The sequence below is a fragment of the Sparus aurata genome, chromosome 10 (genome assembly GCF_900880675.1).
Source record: "Sparus aurata chromosome 10, fSpaAur1.1, whole genome shotgun sequence".
Taxonomy (NCBI): domain Eukaryota; kingdom Metazoa; phylum Chordata; class Actinopteri; order Spariformes; family Sparidae; genus Sparus; species Sparus aurata.
This window is the reverse complement of record NC_044196.1, coordinates 464,828-480,667: the sequence shown is the minus strand read 5'-3', so window position 1 is coordinate 480,667 and position 15,840 is coordinate 464,828. Positions and strand designations below refer to the sequence as shown.

General features: G+C 47.2%; 4 protein-coding genes across 4 annotated transcripts in view; 2 read left to right on the top strand and 2 right to left on the bottom strand.

The window, feature by feature from the left end:
- Nucleotides 1-7,697, bottom strand: part of plod3 (procollagen-lysine, 2-oxoglutarate 5-dioxygenase 3) — a 10,988-nt gene extending 3,291 nt beyond the window's left edge. Inside the window, exons 1-11 of the mRNA XM_030431162.1 lie at nucleotides 7,464-7,697; nucleotides 5,047-5,138; nucleotides 4,706-4,842; nucleotides 4,224-4,387; nucleotides 3,918-4,030; nucleotides 1,781-1,844; nucleotides 1,566-1,663; nucleotides 724-825; nucleotides 509-640; nucleotides 307-428; nucleotides 61-165 (exon numbers count right to left, since the gene is read on the bottom strand). Of these exons, the coding sequence (XP_030287022.1) occupies nucleotides 61-165; nucleotides 307-428; nucleotides 509-640; nucleotides 724-825; nucleotides 1,566-1,663; nucleotides 1,781-1,844; nucleotides 3,918-4,030; nucleotides 4,224-4,387; nucleotides 4,706-4,842; nucleotides 5,047-5,138; nucleotides 7,464-7,548 (1,214 nt within the window). The 5' untranslated portion in view covers nucleotides 7,549-7,697. The remainder of the gene's footprint in view (nucleotides 1-60; nucleotides 166-306; nucleotides 429-508; nucleotides 641-723; nucleotides 826-1,565; nucleotides 1,664-1,780; nucleotides 1,845-3,917; nucleotides 4,031-4,223; nucleotides 4,388-4,705; nucleotides 4,843-5,046; nucleotides 5,139-7,463) is intronic.
- Nucleotides 1-15,840, bottom strand: part of LOC115590052 (zinc finger protein 239-like) — a 285,383-nt gene that overhangs the window by 243,206 nt on the left and 26,337 nt on the right. The window lies entirely within an intron of this gene.
- Nucleotides 8,584-11,124, top strand: cyb5d1 (cytochrome b5 domain containing 1). Its single transcript, XM_030431319.1, has 4 exons — nucleotides 8,584-8,761; nucleotides 9,853-9,929; nucleotides 10,020-10,238; nucleotides 10,766-11,124. The coding sequence occupies exons 1-4, from the start codon at nucleotides 8,638-8,640 to the stop codon at nucleotides 10,994-10,996; spliced, it is 651 nt and encodes a 216-aa protein (XP_030287179.1). The 5' UTR covers nucleotides 8,584-8,637; the 3' UTR covers nucleotides 10,997-11,124.
- LOC115590040 (asialoglycoprotein receptor 1-like) lies at nucleotides 11,384-14,412 on the top strand. Its single transcript, XM_030431294.1, has 10 exons — nucleotides 11,384-11,455; nucleotides 11,918-12,025; nucleotides 12,158-12,265; nucleotides 12,688-12,786; nucleotides 12,868-12,933; nucleotides 13,096-13,188; nucleotides 13,281-13,435; nucleotides 13,598-13,707; nucleotides 13,788-13,962; nucleotides 14,062-14,412. Exons 2-9 carry the CDS (start codon nucleotides 11,971-11,973, stop codon nucleotides 13,942-13,944), a joined length of 843 nt encoding a protein of 280 aa, XP_030287154.1. The 5' UTR covers nucleotides 11,384-11,455; nucleotides 11,918-11,970; the 3' UTR covers nucleotides 13,945-13,962; nucleotides 14,062-14,412.

The window sequence follows — 15,840 nt, the reverse complement described above, 5'->3', positions numbered from 1 at the left end:
TAGTGTGTGCGAGTTAGGCTGCAGGGTAGCAGAGAAGCTGTACAGAAGTTCAGCACGTACTTGTTTTCCTCGATCAGTATCCTCAGCGTGTCGGGGTTGGTCAAGGCCACGTCCGAGTCGATGCTGAAGTAGTAATCACACTCCGGGTCCTTCTTACAGGCCTCGCTGCACACACACACACACACACACAGACAGGTTTCACCATAGTTGCTGGTTAGTTTCCTTCTGAGAGGATCAGGAGATAATCCCACCAGTGAGCCACAGACGCTCTAACAGCAGGAATATTGTTCTGAAGGTTCTACTCACACAGCCATGTTTCTGGCCTTGTTCTCCTGCAGGTTCTCCTCCGGTCCCACCAGCAGGGCGTCAGGGAACAGAGCTCTGTGACGATCCCAGAACTTCTGGATGTGACGCTCGTGGTACACAACCTGGAGGACAGGAGGATGTCATGAGATCAGAACACAACAGAACTGATCAGAACAGTGTTTCTGTTTGTGCAGGGTCTCACGTTGTTGTGGATGAAGAGGCGGATCCTCGTTGTCGGGTAGTTGAGTGTCGTGAGTCGGTCCAAGAACTCCTCCATGAAGGGAGTGGCGTGTTCGATAAACACTCCGATGTAGACCAGCGGCAGCTCCTCGTCCTGAAACACACACATGTTAAACACACCGAGGACACGACAGCAGAACAGGAGCGGTACCGTCACTGTCGGCTGAGTGGACCTACAGGTGTGTCGGTGAAGAACAGCAGGTCGTCATCACAGATGGCACAGCCGTTCTCAAAGGTCCACGCTGTCGGAACGTAGTTACCAAGATAGTTCAGCTGCAGCTGCAGACACACGCACACACACACACACACACACACACACACACACGTGTCATCAGAGGTGATTCAACACAACACCAGATTATTCAAGTTTAAACAACACGTCACGTCTGATTAAAACGGCCTGTGTCTGGTCCGTTAGCAGAGAGGAGAGGAGACACCTCAGTGATCCGACTGGTGCTGGTCAGGCTGGATCTAAGAACTCATTAATGATCCACAGCAGATAGTATCAATGTTTTCATGGTCCTGTCATCCATCAGGACAACCAGAACCTGTTGCCAGCTGCAGGGGAGGTCTGAAAGGACTTTTGTCTCTGAGTTCTGATTTATGGACGTCTGTTCTGGACAGACATCAGAGATGATGACGTCCTGCGACAGTGACGTCACACTGAATCAGATGAACATGTTTCATGTGTTCACTCTGTCAGGACTGTGAGAAGGAGGCAGGTCTTTCAGCTTCAGGGTCCTGATCCGTCAGGCGAACGGTACAAACAGCTGACTGGAGCTTCTGTTTTGTGTTCAGAGGACTGAGAAGAGGAAATGTGGTGAGACGTTTGTGTTCTCTCCCTCAGTGCGAGCGACTTAATGACAGCCTTCCTCCACTGTTGTTTTCTCCGCTCACATTCTGAACTATAATTTAACACTAAAGCATCACGTCTCTGTCACTGAGCTGTAAAACCCTCAAACCACACACCTCACTCAGGGCGCTCTGATGTCGGGGGAAGGCTGTGATTGGTGGGTTACCTTGGTGGGTCCGTTGCCATGGATAACAACAGGAAGCGTGTCGTAGGCGACGTTCCTCGCCCTGACCTTTGCCCTCTCAAACTTCAGGACGACTTCCTCTGACGGAGAGAGACACAATCAGCTCATTCATGTCGGACACACACTGTTTACTTATGTTACTGTGTGTGTGTGTGTGTGTGTGTGTGTGTGTGTGTGTGTGTGAGAGAGAGACTCACCAACAGCTCCGTTCAGGTTCTGGAAGATTCGTGAGCGATGATCCAGAGTCATGTTGAACTTGGTCTGAAGAGAAGAATCACATCAAATCAAATCCACAAAGTGTTTCCTGTTGTTCTTTCACAGCTTTTCCATCGTCACACGTCTCGTTTGGGCCTTCAGGGCCTCCGTAGTGAGCTGACTGGACCACCGTACAAGAAAACTGAGTTCTGACTTTAAACCAAGAACCTGCGTAGGTTCTTCTTCTGGGCCAACACACAGCGGTATGTTCAGGATCACATGTTTCTATGAAAAACACACTTTCTGCTGTAGACTGCTGAGGCCACGCCCCCTTTGTCTGGTCGTGACTGAAGAGAGATGATAAAGTACTGATCCGGTCTGAACTGGGTCAGAATCTCTCACATAATGTTTGTCATATTGTTGTAATTAAAGTCAAACCTCATGTAGTTTAGTGTCAAAACTCAGTGAACTACATCGTCTCATCAACATGGCACCAGAACCAACATGGAGCCCACTGGGTCAGAGAAGGTTCTGAACAAGATGAATCTCACAATAAATCTGCTCATACTGACAGCTGCAGTTCTGGTTCTGTTCAGTTCTGTGAGCTGCTGATATACAGGAGCAGCTCTGAGTCACTGACGACTGTGACGTCTTTATGACGACGTGTTTCAGTCTGAAGACAAACATCGTGTGTGACTGACAGCGATGGGGACTCCAGTCACACTTAAGTCGCACACACAGAGATTTCAAGACTTGACTTGGACTCCTGCTCAAAAGACTTCACACTCGACTCGGACTCGTGTTTTGGGACTCGTGAACAATCATTATGTTTTCTTTTTTAGGCGTTTTAATATTGAGGAAACTCTGAAATGTCCGACCAGCTTAATGTGATTCCTTCCTTCCTCGCGGCTTCACGCACTAGTACCTCGGATGATGACTACGGCGACCGGTGGCACACCTGCAGCTGCTGCTGTACCATTTGTGATTACATTTGGTTATAAAAACTTCAAACACGACGGCACCAACAAAAGGAGCGTTGACTGCAAAGTCTGCAGTACCCGAATCAAGGATGCTGGATCCACCACATCAGATATTATCAGGCCCCTGAAAACTCACCCGGACAGGTCAGTCACATTAGCGCATATGGACGGCTAGCTCAGCATCAGCTATGTAACGCTTGCTACTAGCTTTGTAACTGAATACTTGAATAGATGAGTGAATTTTGCACTCACCGCACTTGTTTACATTGAGTGGCGTTGACATGACGTTAAAAAAAAAAAAGGTTGTTAATCATCTATGTTCCGCTGCCACCATCTACTGGCTAACGTTAACCGCAGAAAAATACATAGTTATAGTGTCGGCTTACAGGCAGGTTACAGGTTTAATGTTGACCACGTAACGTTAATGTTACAGGTTTACCAGGTTACCATTACACTGCGTTTGAGTGAGAGGATAGAGGAATGTGTCATTAGAGACACAGTGTAATTAAACAATACAGTTGCAAAGTGCAAACTTTTAACTTTTTTGTAAACAACATGGCTAGATGAGTGAATGTGGAAATTTTACCAGCCACTCAATAGATTACCATAGTTATTTTGGCTGGTGAGTGCAGCATACAGTACCAGCCACTTGCATGATTTACCAGCATCTGAATGGTGTTTATTTTGTGTCCAGCAGATGTAGCTATCTATAACTGAGATTGGATGATTACTTATTATTGCATGACTAATAATGTTAGATTTACAAGATTAAAAGATTACTTTATTTGTCACATACACGAGTCACAGAGTAACATGCAAGGCTACATTTCTTAGATATAGCTGTGCAGTATTCTTAGTAGACCAGATAGCAACAGATGATGGAAGGGTCATTACAACCAGAAGAGACATAAGATTTTCATTTTTTAGAGACTTCAGACTTCACTTGGACTTGCAAAAAAAGACTTGTGAACATCATGTGTGACTGATGACAGCGTTCAGACCGGATCAGTACTTTATCTGTCTCTATGAGTTAATAACCTCTCTTGTTCCTCTGTCCATCAGTCTACAGGGTCAGTGGATGGTGATGAAGACAGTGGAGGTTCTGTTGAGCTCACAGCGACAGAAACACACTGAGTTCTGTGCCTGGATCAGTTCTTACCCTCTGAGTCTTGTCCAGGTAGATCTTGGTGTAGAAAAGCTGGTCGTCATCGTTGTCTTTGTACTTCCACTGCTGGACGATCGTACTGAGATCTGACGCAAAGCCGATGAAGCCTGAAACACACACACACACACACACACACACACACACACACACACACACACACACACACACACACACACACACCATGGTTCACAACATGATCCTTTCTTCCTCAGTGTCCATGTTTGTTTACAGGAGACGTCTGAACTTTGTCACTAAACACTGATGGATGATTTTGATCAGGACTCTCAGACGGCGTCTCACCTCCTGAGTTGAGGAAGCGTTTCCCAGAATGCACCTCTGGGTACTTGGAGGCCAGCCTCTGGTCGGGCCAGCAGAAGCCCTCAGCTGAGAAAACCACCCTGTGACCCAGACGGGAGAACTTGGACAGAACCTCCTCCGGGCCCGACGCAAAGATCACGTCGTAGCTGCAGGAAGAGACGGAAGACAATCAAGTTTACTGAACAAAGAAAAGTTCGTCTTCAATGACTAAACAGCAGCGATTCACAGCATTCACTGTCTGAACACGGCTGCTGGTTCTTCTTTATCATCGATCTGTGGAGCTCCAGGTGTCATTTAAACAAAAACAAAGTAGGACAGGTGAGTCAGATTTCTTATTGAAGGCAGAAGAACAAAGAAACAACAGAGAGAAGATGAGAAGCAGCAAGAGTGAAAAGAGAAATGAGAACAGGAGAGTTTTATCACACACACACACACACACACAGAGACAGACAGGTGGGTGTTACCTGTCGACGAACATGATGACCATGTCCTTCTTGTCTGAGTGTTTGAGCAGCTCCTTCTTCAACCATCGGACCTTCTGACCTCCACCCACCGTCCGAGCCACGTCACCACCCTTCCAGTCCTCGCCCAGACCCAGGACCTGCACACACACACACACACACACACACACACACACACACACACACACACACACACACACACCATCATCATCTTCTCTCAATTTATCTCCCTGGATAAAGCCACTGAAATTATACACCTCGATGTGTGTGTGTGTGTGTGTGTGTGTGTGTGTGTGTGTGTGTGTGAGTGTGTGTGTGTGTGTGTGTGTGTGTGTGAGTGTTACCTTCACAGTGTAGTTAAACTCTCGGGCCGTCCTCATGAAGCGTTTGAAGCCGTCTGTTTCCTCTGTTGCCGCGGTGATGACCAGCAGATTTTCTACAGACACACACACACACACACACACACACACACACACACACACACACACACACACACACACAGGCAGACAGACAGAGAGCAGGTGATCAGTCATCAATAAGTCAATCAACAGGAAACTGATCCAGATCAATGTGTAGCGTTCAGCAGCTGCTCGTCACAAAAACATCTTCTATGGTTCTGCTGTTCTGCTGGTTTTTGTCTGTTTGAAAACTTTATTTTCTATCTAGTTTGTTTTTCATAATTTTGTGTCATATGACAATAATATAAGTTCTGTTATTGGATAACGTCTGTTGATGCTTTTATGTTTTCACCACTCTGTAGAACCGGAGCTGATTTTACAGACTTTATGTTCTGTAATAACACATCAACATCTATGATCGATTACATTCTGATTACACAAACACACCTGAAAACTACAGCTTTCAAAATAAAAGCATTTCAGTCAGTACTGCAGAGTATTTCCCTCCGAGATGTAGTGGAAGGATTAAGTCACAGAAAATAGAGGTAAAGTAAAAGACCTCCAGAACTTAGTAACATTCCACCTCTGGGTACAATCCTGCAGGACCTGACAGGAAACCCACCTCCTCCCTCCTCCTCTCCTCCCCCTCCCCCCACCTCCTCCCTCCTCCCCCACCTCCCTTCTCCTCCTCCTCCTCCCTCCCTCCAGGCTTTCGAGGAATTTGAAGTTTGGATTTGAGTGAAATTCCTCAGAAGTTCCGTGGAGGGTGAAGGAGGTGAGGAGCAGGAGGGGGAGGAGGAGAGAAAGTATCTGGTGACAGAAGCCTCCTTGTCCTCCAGGTTTCCCTCAGTCGGCTAACATGTGTGTGACGTTCATGAACACACACACATCTGTGGGGGTATACTCTCTACACCTCTTTGCTGTCTGGATGACAACTTCATCGTGAGTTCTTCAGTTCAGCAGCAGATCATTCATGAATGAGAGGAATGATGCGTTCATGTGCAGTAGGATTTACCATCGACACAAGTTTCCCATCACTTTCAGAGGTTTATAAAGACAGAAAGGTGCACAAGGCTGCAGATATTGATCGCTCTCACTATTGATTGGCTCATAAAATGTAAAAGAAGATGCAGAAACTGAATGAAAATCCTGTTTTTCATGTTATTTAGGGCTCAAACTGCATCATAAATGAGTCCCGAGGCACCTAATCATCACACTTATAGAACTACTTGTTATTAAATGTTTTGTGATTGTATGTTCAGTGTGTTCAGGGACGTGTCGCACATCGGAACAGCTTCACTACAAACACTCCAGAGCTTCTGCTCACTAATCTGCTGCTCAGGTGTCCGACCACAAACCCCCCGCAACACACACACAGCTGTCCAAACACACACACACACACACACACACACAGCTGTCTTCTTCACTCTCACACTAAAACTATCACTGCGGGTCAAACAACTCCAGTCTGTATAAGAGTTCAGGCTCATCAGGACTCTGTGGCATGAGGCCGCTTCACTCTTCTGTTCACTGGTTGTTTATCACCTGTGTGATTCTACCTGAAGCTTCTGCGCTCTGATTGGATGAAACCTCACTATGAACACAACATTACTGAAACAGATGATTCTGGTGTTTACTGCAGATTAAACTTTAAATGATGTGTAGGTAGGATTCGAGATGGTTCTGACTCAACACTCAGCAGCCTGAGCTAATAACAGGCTGTGACAGAGAAGAAGTGGGCAGAGATTCAGAGTTCTGGAAGGTTCTTCGGGGCTGCTGACCTGGACTGAGACACGACGATGGACCTCATTTAATATATTAGCACTTTAATATCAGACTTGATTTGCACAGATTTTCTTCAGTCTTATGAATCTGAAGTTGACTCCTGTTCATGTTGGTGGTGACTACAACACTTCGGCCGGATCAGTTATTACTTAATCAGTTCATTTTTATCTATCAGGTGATTATTTTAGTGGAATATCTTCAATTCACAGGAAAACACAGAGTCACTTGTTCATGTTTCACACCATTATGAACACAATACTTTATAATTAACACTTTACAGACTCAACATATCTACAATACGAGACATGAACTTTACCTGCGGCGATCAATTCTTGCTAGTTAGCCTGCAGGCTAAAGTTAGGAAGTTTCAGGGGTCTTTACCTTCAAGTTCTAACTTTACAAACTCACAGTCACAGATTATCATAGAACATATATGTCGCTGCTGAAGCTGCTAATGAGATATACATGTGAATAACGATGTAATTAGCCAGATTAGCTGAGCGACCAGGAGCAGAGCAGCTCCAGCGGGGCAGGGTGGTCCGCCCGGCCGGGCAGGAGACCCTCCGAAGCGGCCTTACCTGCAGAGAGACTCCGCTGTTCGGCCGACACGGAGCTGTGGAGCCAGGTGAGAGCCAGCAGGCAGAGAAGACGACAGGAAGACATGGCGGCTTCTTATGGACCGTTATCGGCTGTGTTCCGACTGTTAACCGTCACTTGGTTCCTTCTACCGTCCTCACTCCATCAGCGCCGCTCTCGGACTCCCGAACAGATTCAAACCTCGCGATAAGCATCGCTCCAAGATGTCAACAGAGGCCGGAGAGAAAACTCCCGCCCGTTCCTCAGCGGACAGCCAATGAGAGGCGCGACTGTCGTGATTGACGGGCTCGCCGAGCAATCCGCGCGCCGCAGCGGCTCCGCAGCAGCCAATCAGAGGAGGACATATGGAAAAGATGTGTTTCCTGTCTTATTCTGAGGCCTCGAGCTGCAGAAAGTTCGTGAAAAGTGGAGAAAGTGAGTGTTTGCCACGTCTGATGCATTCCTGAGAGAGGGAGGGAGAGAGGGAGGGAGAGAGGGAGAGAGAGAGGGAGAGAGAGAGGGAGAGAGACACCGGGCCAGAGCGCAGAGAGAGAGGCGGGTCATCGATTGATACTGTACTTAATGAATTTGTAGATTTTATTCTATGTTCATATATTTAACATTGCTCGTTTTATCTGTTCATCATGCATACACATATTTAAAGGCTAATCAAATTTATTATCAATTGTATGATTCTTCTTGTTATTACGTAAGACTTTATTTTAATGCACGTGTAATACAAATCTGTATTATTTGTGTAAAAGTAAACACACATAGATTATTATTATTTTATTGTTTTTAACTTTTTTGCAAAGCATGTGAGAATATTATTAGCAATGAAATGTAAAAGATGTTTTTATAATCTTTAGATAAACAACATTTAAAAACACACATAAAATCGTGTAGTTGAAATAAAATCATGGTTTAAATCTACGTTTTAGGTGTATAAATGTTTTATAACCATGAAGAAAAACGTGTCAATAACTCTTCATTAAAACAAGTGATTGAATCATCACACATATAATAAAATACATGTTTTATTTAAGTATTACTGTTAAAGACATTTCCTCATTAAATATGTGACGCGTCAGAGCGCAGACAAGAAGCCCCGCCCCTTGCCTCCTGTTGCCATGGTGATTGTAAACAGAGCACGGAGGAGGTCGTGTTTGTTTCAAGATGGCGGACAGACCCAAGATCTTCACTCCTGCCGAGGTGGCTGCTCACAACACCGCTGAAGACCTGTGGGTGTCGTTCCTGGGCAAAGTGTGCGACCTGACCCCGCTGATGAACCAGTACCGAGGTCAGTTCAGGTCCGGTCGGGTCCATACCTCTGCTCCAGAACACCACATGCTGTGTGATCTGTACTCCGCTACTTTCCCCTGACAGCTGTAGTTACTCGTTACTTTACAGAAGACTTTAACAATATGATGTTTTGTTAGAAATCATCAATCGAACTTTATTTATACAGAACAGATCGGACTGCAGGTGGAAGTGACTGACAGTTGACATGAAACATGTCCAGAGACGAGCTCACCTCCTGCATTCAGATTCAAATTTAACAGAAGAAAAGATTAAAACAAAATTAAACTCTGCAGCAGATAATGACTGAAGTGGTTTGTCATGTTACATACCATCACATGAGTCCTACATAAATGCAGGACTTTTACTTGTAACAGAGTATTTTTACAAGTTTAATCTGTGGTGGGCGGGGCTACAGGTGTGTTGAAGAAGCATGTTGTGGTTTAAACTCTGGTGGGCGGGGCTACAGGTGTGTTGAAGGAGCATGTTGTGGTTTAAACTCTGGTGGGCGGGGCTACAGGTGTGTTGAAGAAGCATGTTGTGGTTTAAACTCTGGTGGGCGGGGCTACAGGTGTGTTGAAGGAGCATGTTGTGGTTTAAACTCTGGTGGGCGGGGCTACAGGTGTGTTGAAGAAGCATGTTGTGGTTTAAACTCCGGTGGGCGGGGCTACAGGTGTGTTGAAGGAGCATGTTGTGGTTTAAACTCCGGTGGGCGGGGCTACAGGTGTGTTGAAGGAGCATGTTGTAGTTTAAACTGTGGTGGGCGGGGTTACAGGAGCGTTAAAGCTGCATGTTGTGGTTGAAACTGTGGTGGGCGGGGCTACAGGTGCTTTAAGGCCGCATGTTGTGGTTTAAACTCCTGTGGGCGGGGCTACAGGTGTGTTAAAGCTGCATGTTGTGGTTTAATCTGTGGTGGGCGGGGTTACAGGTGCGTTAAAGCAGCATGTTGTGGTTTAAACTGTGGTGGGCGGGGCTACAGGTGCTTTAAGGCCGCATGTTGTGGTTTAAACTCCTGTGGGCGGGGCTACAGGTGTGTTAAAGCAGCTGCAGGTAAATGAACGCAGTGCTTGACATGAACATGTCTGCGTGCAGGTGACGCTCTGCTGTTACCCATCATGGAGTGTGCAGGGCGGGACATCAGCTCCTGGTTCGACCCGGAAACCAAAGACGTGAGTACTCATCAATCAAACTGACCAATCGGTGAGCAGATCTCTGCTCGGCTCCTGGTTCAGCTGCATGTACCTGTCCTCTGTCCTCAGGTGTTGAAGTATGTGGATCCGCTGACCAACTGTGTGAGGTACTACACCCCCAGGGGGCGCTTCGTGCATGTCCCGCCCACCGGCCCTCGCTCTGACTGGGTCAGCGACATCGGCCATCCCTGGTGGAGGGACAAGCGCTACGAGGTGGGGCTGCTGACCGCCAAAACCAGGTGGATACGAGTCATCAACACGCTGACGTCACAGGAGCAGCGACTGCAGGTGACTGCCCACACACACCTGAACACTGTGCAGCAGCAGGTAGGATGTTCTCCTGGATCAACCAATCACAGCCCTCGGACAGCTCCCAAAACAATAACGCCACAGAGCTGTAGCTACATGAGCTACAGCCAGTTAGCCAGTTAGCTTGCAGAGTGGTGATGACCCTGCATCAACAGCGTCGTATCTACTGAAGTTAGCATGCTAACAAGTTAGCCTGACCCTCCCTGCACCCAAGCAGTTAGCATTTAGCCATTACCGCAATGATATCTGCTCCCTGATTATTTAAGTATGAGATCAACACAAGGCCATTTCTTACATATTGCACACATTTGAGCCAATCAGGAACTGTTTCATTGAGAATCAATAAAGTGTAAGCTAAAGCTAGCCAGCAGCTAAGCTCGCAGTGTTTAGCAGCAACAGAGACAAATTAAAGAACTGTAAACATACTGAGTTGACCTCGCCCTCAAAATAAAAGTCTGGATCACTGATGACTGGAAACTGATCCCCGACCTGCTGCTGCTCCTCAGGTGTGCTCTGAGGAGACTCTGGCTGAGATCCTGCAGCGTTACCTGCCCTACAACTCTCACGCCCGCAGCTACACCTGGAAATACAGCGGGGTGAGTCTGGACATGAGCAGGACGCTCGGCGAGAACGACGTCCTCGACGACGACCACGAGCTCCAACAGCTACGACTGGATCAGAACCTGTTCAGCCCCGCCCTCCTCCTGCACTTCAACGACGACCTCACCGAGGGCTGACCTCTGACCTCTGACCTCATCAACACCTGTACAGACTCACGGCAGCGTTACACCCACTGCAGTTAGTGTGAATAAAGGTGCACATGTTTTCTCTGCTGATCATTGTAATAAAATCTTCTCCTCCAGCAGCTCCAATGTTTCCTTCAGTTCTTTATAGATTATTTGTTGTAGATTTCTTCAGAACAAACTGAACAAGACAATAAAGTTCAGTCGGATCCAAACTAACATGGACGGACAGTCGGGAATCATTTGAGGAAGTTTCTGCAGAAATCTGTTAGAATAAAGGGAAGTGTTGGGCTGACTCACATATAAAATCTGCCTGTGCGGATGTGAACATCTGAGAAATGTTATGAAATCACACATGAATATCAGAGAAGTGATGAGTGGACAGTTCTCACTCAGCTCGGCTGGAGGAACCGGAGCGTTTAGAGAAAGCAGCTCTGCAGGGACGATAACGAGGTGGGTGATGATCCTGGTTCTGCTCAGCTGTGGCTGTGTGAGATGGTTGTCTTGTTGGGTTCTGGTGTTGGTCTGAGGCCCTGCAGGTGACAGACGAGCTGCTGCTGCACTCGTTGTCCTGATGTGACTTCAGAGAGTTGACGAGCAGCAGCACGTCTGTCCACAGTGACTCGGACCTGCTGAGCACTGTTCTCTCTTTTATCTTTGGATGAGTTTAAAATATGTAATAAATGTACAGTGATGGCCTCAGGGTCCATTTATCAGCTGTTCTGGAGCTCTGGATCAGAACCAGGATCTTCCAGAAGGTCATGCCATGTGACTGAAAGCTCCAGAACAGAGACTCTATGGACTTTGTGCTGAGATTGTCCATCGACCTGATGATGTCTCTGAAACCCAAGGCTGGTTTCCTGGCAGACTCATGCTAACATGCTAACATGCTGAATGTAGTCTGGTGTCTGTCAGGTGGACGCAGCGAGGACGCTCGTCTTAAAGGACAACAGAGGGACATCGCCGTCATGACAGACTATCGCTACGAGAACGATATGGACACCAGTGCACTGTGGACCAAAGGTGCTGTCTGCCTGCCTGTCTGTGGTTCTGATGCAGTTAATATAGTTCTGTCTGCTGCAGATGACATGTCCTGACTGTGATGACATAAAGTGATGACCTGTCTGTCTCTCCACCTGCCTGTCTGTCTGTCAGATCCTGTGCCTGCCTTCCTCTCAGGTGTCTCCAGGTTCAGGCGCTGGTTGTTTCCTGCTCTGACAGCTTTAGTCGTCCTGATCCTGATCATCGCACTGGGAGCCACCAGTGAGCACACACACACACACACACACACACACACACACACACACACACACACACACACACAAACACACACACACACACACACACACACACCTAACTTACTGAGTCTTTAGGTTCAGTTCAGCTGTGATGCTTCTGAACTCAGAGTGACGGGTCAGAACACTTTCACTTGGTACTCTGTGAACTGATGATTGATTTGGACCGAACCAGAGGCGACTGGAGACAAACCAGAACTGTTCTGGTGACTGTGACTCAGTTTGTGTCCAGCGTGCTGTTCAGGATGTTAGCTCTGTTTTAAACTCCATCTGTAGTCATATCATACAAACTGCTCCTTTATATTAATGATTAAAACATTCTGAGGGGGTCATCATTCGTGTGTGTGTGTGTGTGTGTGTGTGTGTGTGTGTGTGTGTGTGTGTGATCAGGCACCAAGACATCCAATCGTCTGTGGTCAATGGAACAACGTGTCTCCAACCTGAGCGACGTCATCCAATCACTGAACAGCTCCCTGCAGCTGGCTGAAGGTAACACAGCGTTCAGGACGTGACCACAGCCACATGCTAACATGCTAACATGCTAACTGAGTGTCCTGTGCTCTCTGGCAGAACGAGCTAAAGAAGCTCAGAAGCTGCAGTTTGCTGTGGAGAAGAACAAGGAGCAGCTGAACTCAGGTCAGTCTCACTGCTGCTTCGACTCTGGTTAATGAACCATATCACATGTGAATCTGTGTTTTAGTCAATTTTTAAAATGTATATTCACATGTTCAAACAGCTGATCACTGGTGTGTGTGTGTGTGTGTGTGTGTGTGTGTGTGTGTGTGTGTGTGTGCTCAGTGTCCGAGGCGTTGAAGCAGCTGTCGGTGGTTGATTCTCTCAGCAGGAGCGTCGCTGCGCTCAAATGTTCCCTCCAACGCATCATCAACAACAGTACGTCAACACTGTACCTGTCTGTCTGTCGGTCTGTCTGTCTGTGTGTCTCTTACTGTCTGCGTGTCTCTGACTGTCTGTCTGTCTCTCAGGCTCTGCAGGAGACGGGTGTTGTCCTATCGGCTGGGATCAGTTGGACTTCAACTGTTTCTTCTTCAGCCAGACGGTTCTGTCCTGGAACGAGTCCAGAGTGTGGTGTGAGAAAGAGGGAGCTCACCTGCTCATCCTCCACACCGACAAGGAGTGGGTGAGACAGCCTGTCTCTCTGTCTGTCTGTCTGTCTGTCTGTCCGTCCTCAGATGTCTCAGCTGGTTCTGGTCTCATGATTCAGTGTTTTGTTCCAGATGTTTGTACAGAACCAGTCCTGTGGTGACGGCTGGTGTGTTCTGTGTGTGTTCTGTGTGTTCAGGACTTTGTGACCCGTCATACAGTTCCTCAGTTATTCTGGGTCGGTCTGTCCGACTGGAGGACCGGGCGCTGGGAGTGGATCAACCGGACTCCGTACATGATGGAGCGCAGGTAGGTCACTGATGACGTCAGAAGTCCGTTTTAGGAAGCGGTCCAAGATGTTATAACTTTGTGGCCGGTGTTGTTTCCAGGCGCTGGGCGCCAGGGCAGCCCGACAGCTGGACCGGGCACGGCCTCGGTGGCGGGGACGAAGACTGTGCTCACCTGCACCACAACGGACGTCTGAACGACCTGCACTGCTCCACCAAATTGCGCTACATCTGCCAGAAACACAGCACGCGTGGCTGAGCGGACACGTCCTCACAGGCAAGCAGCCATGTTGGAAGTCCTAACGGGCCGGTAACGGGCTCCACGCGGGTCAAACATTGACCCAAAAGAAGGTTTATAACACTCTTTTCCCCACAGGTTCGACTTGTATGTCACATGTGCACAGTCTCACAACAGCACCTTCACATACGCCTCTGTCAGCTCCTCCCACCACAGCAGCAGAACAAGTTCTACATATTCATGTCTCCAGCTTCTTCAGAGTCCTCACACAGCTCATCCCTCTGCAGCCTGAACCAGAACACCACAGAATGACCCGGAACTCATCAGGGATACAGAACATCTGTGATGAGCTGCTGTCAGAACCTCACAGAACCTCAAAGGACAGTAACAACATCCTGAGAACTTGTTGTGTGTGTTGTGTACAAAGCTTCACTCAGTCTTTAAAATACATCTTCTGTCAGATTTTTGCATTAAAATGTGTAAAAACAACGTTGGTTCTTCGTGTTGTTGAGTCGGGTCTTTAGGTTCTGCTGCACGAACATGAATTCAACGGTTAACAGACACTTTATTGCCAACACTACTTTGTGTTGAGTTGAAGTTCTGTATGAAGTCAGCACTCAGCAGAGACTGTGGTTCTGGTTCTGGTTCTGGTTCTCTCTCTCCTCTCTGTAACATTATGTTCATGAAGTAAAGTCCAGTTACCCTCCAGCTCCAGTCAGCAGTCAGCAGAACAGAACCTGGAGTTTAGCTCCGGATCACTGCTGCAGTCAGGCTGATCAACAGAGTGAAGAGAAATCCCCTTTATCTCTGAGTGCTGCTCCCGTCAGTGAACGGCTCCAGATCAGAAGGTCTGGTTCTGTATTGACTCGGTCTAATATTTCATGTTGACTGAAACTTCCACTCCATCTCATTTCATGTCATTCACTCAACCTTCAGCTGACATTAGAAACGCCTCTCATCCTTTCAGACGTTATTCTAACACTTTACCTTCTCTGAGACGTTATTCTAACACTTCACCTCCTCTCGGACATTATTCTAACGCTTCACCTCCTCTGAGACGTTATTCTAACACTTCACCTCCTCTCGGACATTATTCTAACGCTTCACCTCCTCTGAGACGTTATTCTAACGCTTCACCGCCTCTCGGACGTTATTCTAACACTTCACCACCTCTGAGACGTTATACTAACGCTTCACCTCCTCTCGGACGTTATGCTAACACTTCACCTCCTCTGAGACCTTACTCTAACACTTCACTTCCTCTCGGACGTTATTTAACACTTCACCTCCTCTCAGAATTTATTCTAACACTTCAACTCCTCTGAGACGTTATTCTAACGCTTCACCTCCTCTCGGACGTTATTCTAACACTTCACCTCCTCTGAGACGTTATTCTAACACTTCACCTCCTCTGAGACGTTATTCTAACACTTCACCTCCTCTGAGACGTCATTCTAACACTTCACCTCCTCTGAGACCTTACTCTAACACTTCACCTCACTTCACCTCCTCCGAGACTTCATTCTAACACCTAACCTCCTCTCGGACGTTATTCTAACACTTCACCTCCTCTGAGACGTTATTCTAACACTTCACCTCCTCTCGGACGTTATTCTAACACTTCACCTCCTCTGAGACGTCATTCTAACACTTCACCTCCTCTGAGACCTTACTCTAACACTTCACCTCACTTCACCTCCTCCGAGACTTCATTCTAACACCTAACCTCCTCTCGGACGTTATTCTAACACTTCACCTCCTCTGAGACGTTATTCTAACACTTCACCTCCTCTGAGACGTCATTCTAACACTTCACCTCCTTTCGGACGTCATTCTAACACTTCACCTCCTCTCATGACGGGCTGAAGGTCGTTCACGAGTCTAGCTGATGACACACGTCTCTGGTGTAGTGTGTGT